General features: G+C 63.6%; 2 protein-coding genes across 7 annotated transcripts; one reads left to right on the top strand and one right to left on the bottom strand.

Annotated features, from left to right (window-relative positions):
• Nucleotides 1-3,689, bottom strand: ARHGDIG (Rho GDP dissociation inhibitor gamma). Of its 2 annotated transcripts, none has more exons than XM_082713743.1 (6): nucleotides 3,517-3,689; nucleotides 916-1,095; nucleotides 762-845; nucleotides 605-681; nucleotides 461-524; nucleotides 1-365 (listed from the first exon to the last, which is right to left on the bottom strand). In XM_082713743.1, the coding sequence occupies exons 1-6, from the start codon at nucleotides 3,530-3,532 to the stop codon at nucleotides 166-168; spliced, it is 621 nt and encodes a 206-aa protein (XP_082569869.1). In that variant the 5' UTR covers nucleotides 3,533-3,689; the 3' UTR covers nucleotides 1-165. The 2 variants fall into 2 exon arrangements, with proteins under 2 accessions (XP_082569869.1, XP_082569868.1); XM_082713742.1 differs by lacking the exon at nucleotides 3,517-3,689 and adding an exon at nucleotides 2,129-2,644.
• A 1,253-nt stretch (nucleotides 3,690-4,942) lies between these two features.
• Nucleotides 4,943-14,387, top strand: RGS11 (regulator of G protein signaling 11). 5 transcript variants are annotated; one of them, XM_082713693.1, is made up of 17 exons: nucleotides 4,943-5,065; nucleotides 5,403-5,649; nucleotides 5,808-5,914; nucleotides 6,646-6,697; nucleotides 6,824-6,882; nucleotides 7,100-7,176; nucleotides 7,313-7,394; nucleotides 8,754-8,822; nucleotides 8,996-9,037; nucleotides 9,836-9,865; nucleotides 9,950-10,011; nucleotides 10,113-10,226; nucleotides 10,315-10,430; nucleotides 10,525-10,612; nucleotides 10,701-10,839; nucleotides 13,410-13,492; nucleotides 13,580-14,387. In XM_082713693.1, the coding sequence occupies exons 1-17, from the start codon at nucleotides 5,021-5,023 to the stop codon at nucleotides 13,701-13,703; spliced, it is 1,536 nt and encodes a 511-aa protein (XP_082569819.1). In that variant the 5' UTR covers nucleotides 4,943-5,020; the 3' UTR covers nucleotides 13,704-14,387. The 5 variants fall into 5 exon arrangements, with proteins under 5 accessions (XP_082569819.1, XP_082569821.1, XP_082569818.1 ...); XM_082713695.1 differs by lacking the exon at nucleotides 8,996-9,037 and having other exon boundaries at nucleotides 5,403-5,499; nucleotides 5,599-5,649; nucleotides 9,842-9,865; XM_082713692.1 differs by having other exon boundaries at nucleotides 8,754-9,047.
• The last annotated feature ends 78 nt before the right edge of the window (nucleotides 14,388-14,465 follow it).

Here is a 14,465-nt window from a genome sequence, read left to right on the forward strand (position 1 = left end):
CACTGAGACAAGGCGACTTTAATAGGACTGTTCAGGGCACAGTGCCAGCCCAGGGAGGGGGCGTCCCAGGATGGAGCAGGGGGTGTGGGAGGGAGTGTGATCACTGACGGAGGGGCAGGGAAAGCAGGACTCCAGGTGGGAGGACAGTCCCCAGGGTGGGGGCGCTCAGCTCTTCCAGTCTTGGCAGATGTGGAGGCCCCACTCCCAGGACAGGTGGTCCGTCCTGTCGTCATCGGTGAAGAAGGACGTGACCACGTAAGCACCCCGCACCAGTGCTCCTCGGGGCACCTCCTCCAGCGGGGTCACAAACTCATACTCCTGGGCACGCGGGCCGTAACTGCCCACCATGTGCACGGCCTTGTCCACTAGGAGAGGGGGAGGCCGTCAGGGGCCACCCTCTGCCCCATCTGCCCCTCCCCACAGCCCCCCTCCCCCAGCAACCCCTCCTCGCCGCCCTCACCGCGCAGGCCCTGCCTGTAGGTGTGGTGCAGACACTTGAGGCCACTGACGATCTCCTTATTGACCTGAGAGACAGAGAGTGTTAGGGCCCCTCCAGGGGGCTGACCATGTGCTGGCAGGTGTCCCCCAGGGCAGCTGCCCTCACCTTGAAGGTAATCTTCACTCTGTAATCAACACCCTCCTTCAGGACAAACACCTGGTTTCTCAGCACGGCCAGCTCCCCTGTTGGGGAAAGGGCAGCTAGGGAAAGACCTCCTGGGAGAGCGGAGACCCTGCCCCAGGAGCCCCACGGGGGGCAGTACCTGTGAGGTCCATGGTGATGGGCCCCGGAGCCTGCTCCGACATCAGCGTCAGCCTGGTCACCTGCACGTTGGGCAGGCTCAGGTCTAGGAGAGACCGGAAGTCACCAGAGTGCCTCCCTCCTCCCCGGTCCCCCAAGCCCTGGGCGGCGCATACCCACAACCGGTGGCAGGGGCCCCAGCAGTGCCTGCTTGTACTTAGCCAGGCTCTCATCCTCCAGGTCCAGCTGCTGGATCTCTCGCAGGCTCTTCCTCCCCGGGGCCCGGTACTCGGGCACAGCCTCGTCCAGGGCCTCGTCAGGGGGCAGCTGTCTCCCCTCCTTGTCGGTCAGAAGGACTGGGGATTGGGGAGGTGCATGAACGGTGGCCAGCGGCTGACCCGGCATTCACGCATCAAACTGGAGGCCCCCCGGCTGGCCAGCTGTGCCTCTCAGTGCCCACAGGAACTCAGAGGAAGCAATGGAGGCTCAGGGAAGGGGGGTGCGCTCAGGGAGGGAGGGCTGCATGGGGCGCAGGGGCGGGCTGGGGAGAGACGGAGCGGCACCCACACCCGAACCCTTTAGGGAGGCCCGTGGGGGAGTGCAGAAGGCTCCTGAGCCAAGTGACATCCCTGAGGCAGAGCTGCCTTCTCTTGCCCAGCCATCCACCTAGGGCTCCTCCCTGACTCTGAGGCCAAAGATGCGGGGTGCAGGGGAAGACCCTAAACGGGGTTAGCCCCACGGACTGGAGGCCACCACTGTAAACTGGTTACCTCTGAGGTCTTCCCTAGAGCAGAGGCTCTGCTCACCATACCTCTTCACATCCCCCTATGCCTTCCTCTGTCCTAGGGGTTCTTCCCCGTGGTGCTCCTGGGGCTTCAGGGTGGTTCTCTCTAAACCCCTCAGCTTGTGCTCTGGGTTACCTCCCTGGGCGCATTCAGACTCACAGCCCCTTCCCATGGTGCCCTGGGGCAGGGGTCTCTCTAAGCCCCTTCCCACAGTTCTGGGACAGGGTCTTTCCCACTGTGCTCCACGCTTCTCAAGGATCACCCCACGCCCTGAAGGAGCCCCAGCCCCACCCAAGGGAGAGGGGATCTCAGGGGCAAGTTCCCAAGGGGAGAGGGTCCCCCTGCCACCCTGGCTTCACAAACAGACCCGCCCACTCTCGCCTCCTTTGCCCCTGAGTGTCTGGCCCTGAGTGCCTGGACGAAGCCCCCCCACCCCCGCCAGAGCCCAGTAGGGGGACCGCGCCAGGATTTCCTCACGCGCGCCCCCAAAGTTTCCGCGGGGAGAGGCCCAGCCCCCGCCCCAGGCTGAAGCCTCCCCGACCCCCCCTCCCCGCCCGAGACCCCAGCCCACGTGGCCACCCTGGCCCCAGCCCAGCCCGCTCACCTCGGGCGCACAGCGCCAGCCGGAGCAGCTCCAGCAGCTGCGCCCCCAGCTCACATGCGTCCAGGCCCAGCATGGTGGCCCGCGGCCCGGCTCCGCCGCGGAGCCGCCGAGGAGCCGCCGCCCGCCCCGCCGCCGCCCGGCTCGGCGCTCAGCCCCGGCGCGACTGCGGTGAGCTCATCCCGGCCGGGAGCGCCCCCCGCGCCCAGCGCCGCGCCCGCGCCGCGCGCCCCCAGCCGCTCCGCGGACCCCGCGCAGCCCCGCAGAGACGCGCGTGTCGCCCGCACGGCGCCGGCACCTGGTCGTCCCCGCCGCGGGCGCCGCAGAAGCCCGCACGGCCGCCGCGGTCAAGGTCCCAGCCAACGGCCCAGTCCGCACCCCGCTCTGTCCATCAGAGAGGCCCCACCCCCACGGCGCCCGTGAGAGTCTGGGGGATTCTCGGGGAAGCCCTCTGGGAGGGGCGGGTGGGGCCGGGGGCGCCCAGTGGAGCAGGTGCTCCCCACCTCCCCCAGGCCCCTGGGCTCTCGTTACCTGCAGGCAGTACAGGCAGCACCTGGGGCTTGCCGGCTTCCCCTCCCTCCCCGCCCCCACCGGATCATCTGTCTGGGCAGAGGGCTGCCCTTTAGCCTGCCCAGCCCCGGCAGCTGGGGGAGGCGCTGGGCGGGGGAGTGGGCGTCCCGGAGGCGCTCGCACGGAGGGACTTGTGTCCACCCACCCAGAGGCCAGGGTCCCACCCTCACAGTGAGAGGCAACATGGAATCACACAGCCATTGCCATACCGTTTATGGACTGGGCTGCGGGAGCCAGCTCCCAGAGCCCAGACTGTAAGGAAGCCCCCTGCCCTTGAGGAAGAAAGGACGCTGATCCAAAGCAGAATCCTGGGGGTGGAGGGCTGAGAGAGGGGCACACAGGGCGCTTCTGGTCTTGAAGCCTAAATAACCTTGGGGTGGGCAGATGGGGGCAACCGGTGCAGGGAGTCAGGCTGGGGAAAGCTCACAGGTGTGAGTGGAGGGGTTGGGGGAGGCAGAGCTCCAGCTCCAGTCCTCCCTTCTCCCAGATATCCCTTCTGCTCCCCCCCTAATTTCTGAGGACACCCAGGCATCATACCCACCTTTGCCTGGAACAAAAGGGAGAGGGTCTGCCTAACACCCTGGCTTCACAAAAGGAACCCTGTCCACTCTTGGCTCCTTTGCCCCTGAGTGTCTAACCTGGACAAAGCCCCCCTTCTCCCACCAAAGACCAGTCAGGGGACCACGTTCTGATTCATCTGCACCCCCAAAATTTCTGCAGAGGAGGGCCATGGGTGCTAGGGGACATGTGGGCTTGTGTGGAGACGATCCCTCTTGGAGTTCCACCTCTCCACAATCTTTCTCAGGGCAGGATTCACCCACCTGAGACACAGGCCATTCTGGGGTCCTGTTTCTGCTGCCCTTTCCCTGGGGTTGGGGGTGGTCAGGGAAGCCACTTGTTGAGGCTGGGGACATCTATGGCCTCTGGTGGCCATACAGCTTCTGTAGATAGCCAACCATCCAGAAAGGACAGTCAGGCCTGGGACCAACCTGACCCGTACCTGTGTGGGTGGGAATGGTTGGGAATTCGCTGGGATCTAAGAGAGGAGGGTACCCTGGTAGCCGTTCCCCCTGCCCCCAGTACCACTGCCCCAGCTCATCCTGGACCTGGCCTTGTCAGCACTGGAAATGGATCAGTGTAAGGTTGTAGGCCAGAGGCCAATCCCAATTATCCTGCCCTGTCCCCAGCACCCCATGAGGGAGGAGGGGGACTCTATCTTCAAAAGAGCAGAAACAGACCTTTTAGAACTTCTTAAAAATAGGGGCACCTGGGGGGTGGAGTCGGTGAACCATCTGCCTTTGACTCAGGTCACGATCTCAGGGTCTTGGGATAGAGATTGCATTTTGGGGGCTCCCTCTCAGTGGGTCGCCTGCTTCTCCCTGTCCTTTGCCCCACTCATGCTCTTCCTGGCTCTCAAATGAATAAGTAAATAAATAAAAATCTAAAAAAAAAAAAGCCAGCAACAGGCCTCTGGGTTGGTAGTGGCGGAGCTGCTGGAGCAGGGAAAGGGCTGGAAGTGGGCCCTGAGCCTGGAAGCTGCAGGTGCCCCCCCCCTCAGTGTGTGGGACGCGGGGGGTGGGTGGAGCGGGAGCTGGGTGGCCTGTCCACCCCACCTGCAGTACAGCTCCTCTCCCACAGTCTCTGAGCTCCTGCATCTGTGATGTCTCTGCTCTGCTCTGTCCCCTGTGGTCCTGCCCTGGTCACTGCGCAGGGGAAGGCCAGTGAGCTCCCCCCGCAACGCCGCCTGCCCGCAGGCCTCCATGCACCCCCAGTCAGCAACCCGCACAGCCGTCTTGTTTCGCAGCAGCCTGGAGGCACTGACGTGCTGTGCCCCGTCGCGGACACACTCCTGGGGCCAACTGACCCCTCGCCCTGACCCCGCCACCCCGCCCCGCCGCCAGTGTTGCCGCATCCCGAAGTGCCCCCGTTGCCTGGGTGTGCGAGGCAGCAGTGGGCCTTGCACGGCTGCCCTCGACCCCACCTGCCCCACAGAAGCCTCTCCTCGAGACTCTCCTGTCTCTGCGCACCCCCACCGGTGCCCGCTGAGCCCGAATCCCTCACAGTGCCCGCAGCATCCGGGGCGGACCCTTCCCACGGACGCGGGCCTCAGTGTCCCCTGACGGGGCGGGGGGCGACCCTCCTAGACCCCAGAGCCAGGCCGTGTGTGCGCGGAGGCTAAGGTCGCTGAGGGTCGGGGGTGGGGGAGCCCATCTCGCCCGGCTAGGGGCGGTGGGGCGGGGCCGGGGCGGGGCGTGCGGGCGCGCGGGCGCGCGGGCGCGCGGGCGGGGGCGGCTCCACCGCTCCGCCATCTGGCGCTCGGCAGCCATGGCCGGCGGACGGCGGGGTGCGCAGCTGCCGCATCTCAGCAAGGTGGGTGCCAGGACGGGGTCCCGCTCCCCGCCCCCTGGGTTTCCCGGCATGCGGGGCGGGGAGCGGCGGGACAGGGGTGGTGCAGGCGCGCACGAGTGTGGACGCGGGGCCGGGGGCGCGGCGCCGAGTGCGGCGGGGCGGGGCCTCGAGCCGCGGGAGGGGGCGCGGGGGCGTGGTCCTGTCCCTCTCCCCTCCCCCCGCCCCTGCTGGGGGCCGCTGCCCCAAATCCGCAGTGGCGCGGTAATCTTCCCTGAGCTCCCCGATCCCGTTGCGGGGAGTCGGGTCTAGGGCGGGGGAGCCTGTCCGGAGCAGCGCACCCCGGTGTCCCCTCGCCCAGATGGAGCGGGTGGTCCTGAGCATGCAGGACCCCGACCAGGGCGTGAGGACGCGGAGCCAGCGCCTGTTCATCACCGTCATCCCGCACACCGCGGCAGGTGAGGCGCCGCCGGGCGGGGCTTGGTGGGCGCGCTGCCGCGGCCCACCCCCGCCCCGCCGCCGCCCACCCCTGCCCCATGCCAATTTCTGCTGTGCAGGCGGCGACGTCGTGGCGTGGCTGATCCGGAAGTACTGCATCTCAGACGAGGGTAAGGGGTCAGCCCCTTGCTCTCCCTGCCCTGGGGTCGCTGTGCTGAAGTCCTGGGCTGGTCCTCGTCAGGGCTCACAGGTGTCAGGGCAAGCCAGGTGCGCTGGGAGTTTGGTTCTGGCGGCTGAGAGCCCGCCTCCCTGTGCCCCTCCCCTGCAGAGGCCCTGCACCTGGGCACTCTCCTAGTGCAGCACGGATATCTGTACCCTCTGCGGGAGCCCCGCAGCCTCCAGCTCCGGCCGGATGACACGCCCTACAGATTTCAGGTCTGGTGCTGCTGGGAGCAAGGGGGAGCCCCAGACTAACAGCTCAGCCAGAGGGGACTCCTGGGAGGGGGACTGGGATTGGAGGAGGAAGCGGTGATGTCACCACAGGCCTGGGTCCATGGCCCCTCCCCACGAGGCCTGGACAGTATCTACCCGGTGGTAGAAGGATCCAGTTAAGGTGAGAGACCTGCAGTTTCTCTGAGATCACAGCAGGGACCCCATAAAGGGCGTAGTACCTGGGGAGGATTCTGGTGGTTTCCCTGAGGGTCCTTAAGTCCTGGCTCATGAAGGAGCATGTGTGGGGCCTGAGGACAGGGTCCTTGCATCTCGGTGTATAACCCCAGGCATGGTGGAGCTCCCCTGCCCGGCCTCTGCGGCCACAACTGGGATCCAGGCAGGCTTTGCTCTCAGTCCTCACCCACAGTCTTCAGCACAGACTGAGTACATGCGTGGCTTGGGCAGGGCCTGTCCACCCCACCAGGCAGCGAGGACTCTGGGAGGCGAGTCAAGGAAGCGGTGCCTGCCCTGGGCCCCAGGGGGTGAGTGGAGCTAGGTTCCCGCTGGGGAAAATGGCCAGTGGTCTGTGAGTCTCCAGGCTGTAGGCAGACAGGCAGGTTCTGAGGCACCATCTGGCCAGCCCAGTCCCTTCCCAAGGGATAGGGGAAGGTGGTCACAGCTGGGGTGGGGAAGGCCCCGGAGGTCCCGGACGCCCTGTTCCTGCACCATACCAGACGCCCTATTTCTGGACAAGCACCGTGTGGCCAGCTGCGGAGCTGGACTACGGTGAGTGTGGAGGAGTGGGCTAACCTGGGACAAGTTCCTAGCCTTGCTGCCCTCCCTCCCGAGTGATGCCACGACAGACGAGGGGCAGAGAGGTCTCCCCTGCAGCCTGGCCCCCTATCCTTCCAGCCATCTACCTGACAAAGAAGAACATCCGAAAGCAGGGGACCCTGGTCGGGCACGAGAAGGTGGGTCCCCCCTGCCCCCTGCTGAGTCCAGCCCGAGGACCCAAGACCTGCCCTTGGTCCCGGGCCTCCCGGTTTGCCCTGGAGCACAGCCCAGGCCCCAGGAGAGTGCAGACACACAAACACGTCATCTGTAGATATCTCTGTGGGGAGGTGGTTGGTCTGCGCCCCGAGCTGGGCACGGGAGGGGTTATCCACTGGCACCCTCGACATCCCCCAGGAGCACTATGACCAGCTGCACAGGAAGATCAGCCACACCTGGGACCTGGTGGTGATGCAGGCTCGGGAGCAGCTGCGGTAAGAGCTTGCCCTGCTCGCGCCGAGGGGGCACTGCCCAGGCTTGGCTGCCCACCTGGCTCTGCCTGAGGGTGGGGGTGGTGTGGGAGGGGCTGTTTTGGGCGCCACGGCACCCCACCTCCACCTCCATCCCCAGGGCAGCTAAGCAGCGCAGGAAGGGGGACAGGCTGGTCATTGCGTGCCAGGAGCAGACGTACTGGCTGGTGAACAGGCCTCCGGTGAGCCCCCGTGCGTGTGTGTAGGGGCGGGGGTTCTCGTACAGCAGTGGGGTCAGGGGGCCCTCATACAGCAGTGGGGTCGGGGGGGTTCTCGTACAGCAGTGGGGTCTTGCTGGGATTCAGTGTGCCTCCCTCAGGTGCTCTTTCTGGACCCACAGTTTGAGCCTGTGGTGAGGATGTGGCTTTTGGGGTCCCAGCAGAAAGTTCTAGTTCTAGGACCCATCAGAACCAATCATAGGGCCAGTCCACACACATCACAGGAAACCAGTTTCTTTCTTTCCTTTTTTTTTTTTTTTTAATATTTTTATTCATTTATTTGACAGGGAGATTACAAGTAGGCAGAGAAGCAGGCAGAGGGAGAGAGGGGGAAGCAGGCTCCCTGCTGAGCAGAGAGCCCGATGCGGGGCTTGATCCCAGAACCCTGAGATCATGACCTGAGCCGAAGGCAGAGGCTTTTACCCACTGACCCACCCAGGTGCCCCAAGAAACCAGTTTCTTTGAGGTGTAAGGGCGGGGGCAAAGTGGGGCCAGGCTTATCGACAGCACTGAGGGGCTGGGGTCACAGGCCAGGAACTTCTGGGGGTGCTAGCCTGCAGTTAGGCCTTCCCCAGAACTATGGTCTGGGCGGGAGGTTTGCAGTCCCCCTGCTGGGTGGGGCTGTGGGACAGTCCCAGCTACCACGAGGGGAAGTTCCTGTGGGATGCACTGGCCCAGTAGCTCATGCGGGTTGTGTACGTGTGGGTTAGGGTGGGGCTGTCTCTGGGGAAGTGATGGGTCATCTTCCGCCTGAGTGCTAGGTTGGGGAGGCTGGGGCAGGAGGGTGAAGTGGGTATGGCTCCCAGGCTGTGTCTATGGCTGAGGGTCCAAGTGGAGGGCCCTGGGAATGGCAGCTGGAGCCTCAGGGCCGTCTGTGAGGGGGGGCCAGCCCAGCACATGTGTTGGAGGATGGGAGGGCCAGCATGCGGGGCACGTGACTGCCCCAAGACGGGCGGTGAGAGGGGCGCCCGGCTGGCATGGTTAGGAGAGTGCAGCTCTGGGTCTCGGGTCATGACTTGGAGCCCCACTGGGCGTCCAGCCTACTTTAAAGAAGAAAGAAGAGGGATGGTTTGGCTTGTGCTGTGAGCAGTGAGGACCACAGTGGGGAGGTGAGCTGGCCTCAGGGGAGGTCCCTGTGGGGGTGGGACTGGTAGGGAGGGGGCCCAGACTCTGCCCTTCTCCAATGGCTGGTTGGCACTTTACAGAATGACGTACGGGTGCAGAGTTGATGGGGGAGCCGGGGGCAGAAACCCTAGGCTGAGGTGGGTCTTGGCAGCCCACCTGGGTTGGACCACCCCACCACATCTCGGCCTTCCTCTGCAGCCGGGTGTCCCCAGCGTCCTGGAGCAGGGTCCCAAGCGCAGCTCCTGTGCTGCTGATCGAGTGCAGATGGTGAGGTCCTGCCCATGTGCCCCTAGGCTGCACCCTTCCACCCCTGCATACGTGTCTCCCCACCCCATGCGGGGGCTGCCCAGCCATCTGTTCCAACGGTGTCTGACCCTGACACCCAGAGGCCCTGCTCTGCTCCTGGCATCATGCGCCCCCGCCTGCACCCCCTCTTCCAGGTCTCTGCTAACCCTCACCTCTTGTCTCCCCAACCTGCTACGGTGGGTGCCTGTAAGTGTGACGGGGCTCTGGGAAGGGTGGGACAGCCTCAGGGTCTCCGGGAGTTGGAGACACCCCCCGCAGAGCCATGGATGGGCCCTGAGGGGCCTGGGCTGAGCCAGCCACCTCCCTCCAAGGCCTCTGATGGCCTCTGGACAGACGTGTTCAGACCTGGTAGCAGGGCTCTGTTCCAATCCCCCAAAGCGCAAAATATATAATACCTGATACCTTACAGATACAACTTTCCCTTTGAAGTGGTAGTTCATGGTCATGGGTTTGGAATGTCCTCATGATAAGATTGGCCAAAGAGAGCCAAGACCAGCACTGGGCATCCCAGGCATCCTGACGGTTGTGTGGATGTTGGGCAGGGCCAACCGGTCCACCTGGCCCCAAGGTTGTGGCAGGCGGGCTCTGAGCTCTGAACATGATGGGATGACTTAGAGTGCGAGTTAGCAAGATGGAGTCCCCCACTGTGATCCTGCGGCTGGATCTCTCATGTATCTGCTGGTTTAAAAAAAATGAACTAGATACATTAAAAAAATAGGAAGTAGGGACAGTTGGGGACTGTAAGGTGACTTCGACAACCTGTGGGCTCCATGGGACATTCTGGAAACCTTATCTAGAGGCCCCAGATGCTTCTTGGAAAGCCAGACCCTCCATTAGAGGAGGGGTCTTCACGGGGCAAGACAGGGGGCTTGAGCCATTCTCCACCAGCCCAAAGATGGACTCATGAGCCCAGGGTGGGGGGTCGGTCCCCACAGGGCCCACCTTCTAACTGCAGTCCTTTTGGCCCCTTCCAGACCAAGAGCACAGAGTTCTACAAGCAGGAGGTAAGTTCTGGGGGTGGTGGGAGGGAGGGGCCTGGGCTGGCTAACTCCCAGCCTGGGCCCCACCTCATGGGCCTCACATCCTAGATGGAGCGCTGCAGGAAGGCCCTGACCAGGGCCCGGGTGAAGTCGTCCGTCTGCCTGGAGGCGTGAGTGGGCTGTGGGGCCCGGAGTGCAGACCCTCCCTCTAGGGCCCTGGTCCCTACGGCCTCCCCCAGCACTGGCCCCTGGCACGGCCCCCCACCCCCAGGTACCTGAAGTTCAGCGGCCAGCGTGGGCCACACGACCCCATGATGTCGGGCTGCCTGCCCAGCAACCCCTGGGTCAGCAACGAGGACGCCTACTGGACCATCAATGCGCCCAGGTGAGCCCAGGGGGTGGAGGCCGGGGGGCCCTGCCATGCTGCTGGCACAGTCCTTGTGCTCCTCACCAGCCCCCGCCTGTCCCCACAGTGTGGCCGTGCCCACAAAGCTCCGTGTGGAGCGATGGGCTTTCAGCTTCCAGGAGCTCTTGGAAGATCCCGTGGGAAGGGCCCATTTCATGGACTTCCTCGGGACCGAGTTCAGTGGTGAGAAGCGCTGTGCCCTGCTCGAGGTCCCTCCGGGTTTCTGCCAGGCCCGGCCACTGTTTGGGTGGGCCTCACTGGGCTCGTGGCCTTCCAGCTGAGAACCTCAGCTTCTGGGAGGCGTGCGAGGAGCTGCGCCATGGAGGGCAGGCCCAGGTCCGCGCCACCGTGGATGCCATATACCAGTGAGTGCCACGGGGCAGGGACTGGCGGGCGTGCGGGGCCCACAGCCACGGGCCTGTCTCCTCGCACGCCCCCGTTGTGCTGACTCAGGCAGTTCCTGGCCCCCGGTGCTGCCCGCTGGGTCAACATCGACAGCCGGACGATGGAGCGGACCCTGGAGGGCCTGAGGCAGCCCCACCGCTACGTGCTGGACGAGGCCCAGCTGCACATCTACATGCTGATGAAGAAGGTGAGCAAGGGGGGCAGGCGAGTGCCAGCCTGGCTCCCTGACCCCGGCTGCCGTCGCGCATACACCTGCAGACTGAGGTCCTGCGGGCCGACTGAGAGGTCTGCTTGTGATTTTTATAAGTATCGTAACGTGGAAGATTCCAGATGTAAAGTAGACACAGTGACATGGTGAATCCCTGCGTTCCTGCTGCCTGACTTCCAAACCGGTCAGCTTGGGGCCCGTCCGGACCCCTCGTCCATCCCTGCCTGCTGCCCCCCACCCCGTGACTCTTGTGCCATTTTCAGACTTCCTGTCTCTGTGTGTGGTCAGGATCCCCTAAAGGACATGGACCCCACCTTCCCTTTCCAGTGGGACCCAGGTGTCAGCATCACACACTGAACACAGGGTATTTGGCCCATGTCCTCGAAGAGCTGATCGGGTTCTGAACAGGCTCTGCTTGGCGTCCGATCGTCCCCGTAACACGTCACCACAAACCCAGGGCCTTAGGACAGCGCCATCTGGTTCTGTCACAGTGTGCTGGTCAGGCGTCCCCGCTGGGTCTCCTGGGGCAAAGGTCATGGTGTGGGCTTGCTGGCTCCATCTGGAGGCTCTGGGGGGCCGGTCACGTTCCCTGCCCTTCCCGGCTGCTGGGGATGCAGCTCCTCTGTGAGCAGCCACTCCTGAGGCCCTGTCGCCAGCGTAGTGTGTGCAGCCGGTCCCTCTGGCCGTCCTGCTGGCCCCTTGGACTTTAGGCCGCCCTTTGTTCTGTCATGCCTTACCTGGGTCCTACCAGCGGGGCTGATGCCGTGTCTTTGGAGGGACTCTGTCGCCTCACTTCCTGGATGTAGGTGGTGAGGGTGACTGGATTGGGCTCAATGTCGGATTGTACCGTCTTTGGTTTCTTCAGAGGTGATGCTTGGCGTGTCCTCATTAGGATGTACGTGGGGCCCGGCCGCCTCCCGTTCGGGGATGCGAGCTGCCTGACAGTGGCTGGCCCGGGTGAGGAGCCGCCACCCCTGCCTCTGTTGGTGAGCTGGTGTGCGTCGCGGAGGTGTGTCCCCTCGCCTGCGCCTTGCCCACGGTCCCCCAGGGGAGGCACAATCAACACGTGATTTCTTATCCTCTTCTCCACTTTTGAGTCGTGACTTGGAGCCGCTCGCCTGCTAGGGGTCAGTGAGTGGGAGGTGGTTTTCATACCATGGTCCTTCCAAGCTCTCGCCGGATGGTGGTTTTGTTTACCGTGGTTCTCCCTCTGCCTTGCTGTGCGGAGCCCCCCACCTCCAGCCCCCCGTTGGCTCTCGAGGCACTTGATGTGTTCTGAGACCTGCTGCGGCTTGCCCAGGCCCCCCTGCGCTGTTCCCACGGGAGGCCCTAGCCCCTCTTCTAGGCTCTTCGGAAATCTTGACCTGCTGGGCATGTTCGCGGTCACCCAGATCGTGTCCAGGTCCTTCAGTGAGCAGAACCAGAAGTACAGGGTTCTCGGTAGAACACGGGCTCCCACGAGCACGATCATTCAGATCGGGTGTGCAGAGCTCCTGGGTGCGGGCTTCCATCGTCTTCCTCACTAACCCACTGGACGTCTTGGTTCGCAGCAGCGTGGGTGTAGCGACACGCTCGCTTTCCTCCCCTCTCTCCCCGGCATCCCGGCTGGACGACCCCACGCTCCCGTGCACTGTAAACCCACGCACGACGGTTACGTGCTTCGCTGGGTCCTGGGTGTGTCCCCTTCTGGGGACGCCCGTGGACGGCTCCGCTGCCTTACCTGTGCTCAGGGTGGCATCACCACCCGGATGCACGGTCGTCCCGCTTTACCTTCCATGTCAGGAACTGATGATTTGTTGTTTCCTTTTGTAATTATGTGAAGCATCTACGTGGGTCTAAAATCCAATCTATAAAGAAGGTACACTTCAAATACGTCTAGTTCTATCGCAGTCTTCCTACTGTAATTAACTGTTTAAAATTTGTATTTTTTTTTAATATAAACAAGGAGGTTCACGGCTTTCTTTCCTTCTTTATTAGTTTTTCTTGACTTTGTGTATTTTTTTTAAATGATTATCACCCTTCTTTTTTTTTTTTTTTAAAGATTTTATTTATTTATTTGACAGAGATCACAAGTAGGCAGAGGGGCAGGCAGAGAGAGAGAGGAAGGGAAGCATGCTCCCCGCTGAGCAGAGATCCCGATGTGGGGCTCGATCCCAGGACCCTGAGATCATGACCTGAGCCAAAGGCAGAAGCTTTACCCACTGAGCCACCGAGGCACCCCTCAACCTTGTGTTTTATTTTGCTCCGTTTCCTTGCCCTCCCACTTGCGGGTGCATTGAGAACCCGGGGAGGCACTCCTTGGGGTTTCCTGCTTGGGGTCCCATGGTTCAGTCCTCCGTGCGTGGGTGCTGGGCCCCTGCCTACCTTCTGAGGGTTAATGGGCCCACTGGCTCGGAGCCCAGGTGTCCCTGCACCTGTCTGACTTGGTTGGGGCAGGTCTGGGACGGCTGCCTCCAGTGCCGTCCCCTGGGGGTGCTCTGGGGCTGGCAGGGGCCCAGCAGTGCCAGGCAGGGGCCCAGCGGAAGCTGGCTGAATGCTCTCTCTCGCAGGACTCCTACCCGAGGTTCCTGAAGTCCGCCGCCTACAGAGACCTGCTGGCAGAAGCTGTGGTTCCCCCAGAGGCCAAGAGACGGTGAGCTTGGCCGCGCCCTGTGCCCGGGCAGTGAGGCGGGTGGGACCCTCACAGCCGCCCTGCACTCAGGTCCCCTCTTGTCCACAGGGTGTTCCCGTTTATGCGTAAGCCGCTGCATGCAAGCCCCAGCCCTGCTCTCCTTCCTGCCTCCCCCTCTGGGGAGCCTGTGGCTGCGACCAGTGGCCCTGAGTGTGGTGACAGGGGCACCTAGGTGGGCAGATAGCAGGAGAGGGAAGTGGCCATCCTCACCGTTGGCCTGGGGTCCTGACAGCTCTTGAGACCCTTGGCATGGGCGTCCCCTAGTGCCCAGAGGGCCCGGCCTTGCCCCCGTGTCTGTGGGGCTCTTGGGCTCTCACCTTTTCCCTTGTCAAGCCTTCCCCTCCCCAGAAGGGGCTGGTCCAGGGGCTGTTTCCTGGGAAAAGGTGTCCCTGAGCTTCGGTCAAGGGGAGGATAAGGGGGTCCAAGTGGGGCTGGCTGCATGAAGCCCCTGGCATTGTGTGGTCTGCTGGCGGGACCCTGCGGGGACCACACGGCACGCCCCAGTTCCACTGGGGCTGTCTCTGCCTTGCAGCCCGCCCTCTGGGGTCTTGCCCACACCGTGGCCATCATTGTGCACGTCCCAGACCTCCTCCCGCAGGGACACCTCCAGTGCGTGTCCTCGAGGCTGGGGCTCCCCTGGAGCCTCGCGTGTGAGGCAGAGCTGACTCTAGGGCCTCACCTGGGACAGCCAGTCCCGTTCACGGCCAGGGCAGGTGGTCTCCTTGGGGAAGAGGGGTGTGCCAGACCCGGGGGAGATGTAGCTGGTCTCTTGGGGTACGGCTCTCGTCAGGCCGGGGAGGTACCCGTGCTACTCCCACCCACACCCAACCGGGAAATAAAAGACCCTTGGCCCTCACTCTTGAGTTCACCCATTGTCCGAGTTGTGGATTGTGGTGGAGTGTGTGGTGAGTGGTAGGCATGCGGGAAGCGTGCG

This window comes from Mustela nivalis, assembly GCF_964662115.1.
Source record: "Mustela nivalis genome assembly, chromosome: 19".
Lineage (NCBI taxonomy): Eukaryota > Metazoa > Chordata > Mammalia > Carnivora > Mustelidae > Mustela > Mustela nivalis.

Coding starts and splice junctions, on each gene's coding strand:
- ARHGDIG (XM_082713742.1), bottom strand. CDS start 2,201: ATGCTGGGCCTGGACGCATGTGAGCTGGGGGCGCAGCTGCTGGAGCTG. Junction 1,096..2,128: donor GCTGGCGCTGTGCGCCCGAG/GTGAGCGGGCTG, acceptor CCCAATCCCCAG/TCCTTCTGACCGACAAGGAG. Junction 846..915: donor GCCCCTGCCACCGGTTGTGG/GTATGCGCCGCC, acceptor GGTCTCTCCTAG/ACCTGAGCCTGCCCAACGTG.
- RGS11 (XM_082713692.1), top strand. CDS start 5,021: ATGGCCGGCGGACGGCGGGGTGCGCAGCTGCCGCATCTCAGCAAG. Junction 6,883..7,099: donor CCCTGGTCGGGCACGAGAAG/GTGGGTCCCCCC, acceptor GACATCCCCCAG/GAGCACTATGACCAGCTGCA. Junction 9,048..9,835: donor ACCTGCTACGGTGGGTGCCT/GTAAGTGTGACG, acceptor GGCCCCTTCCAG/ACCAAGAGCACAGAGTTCTA.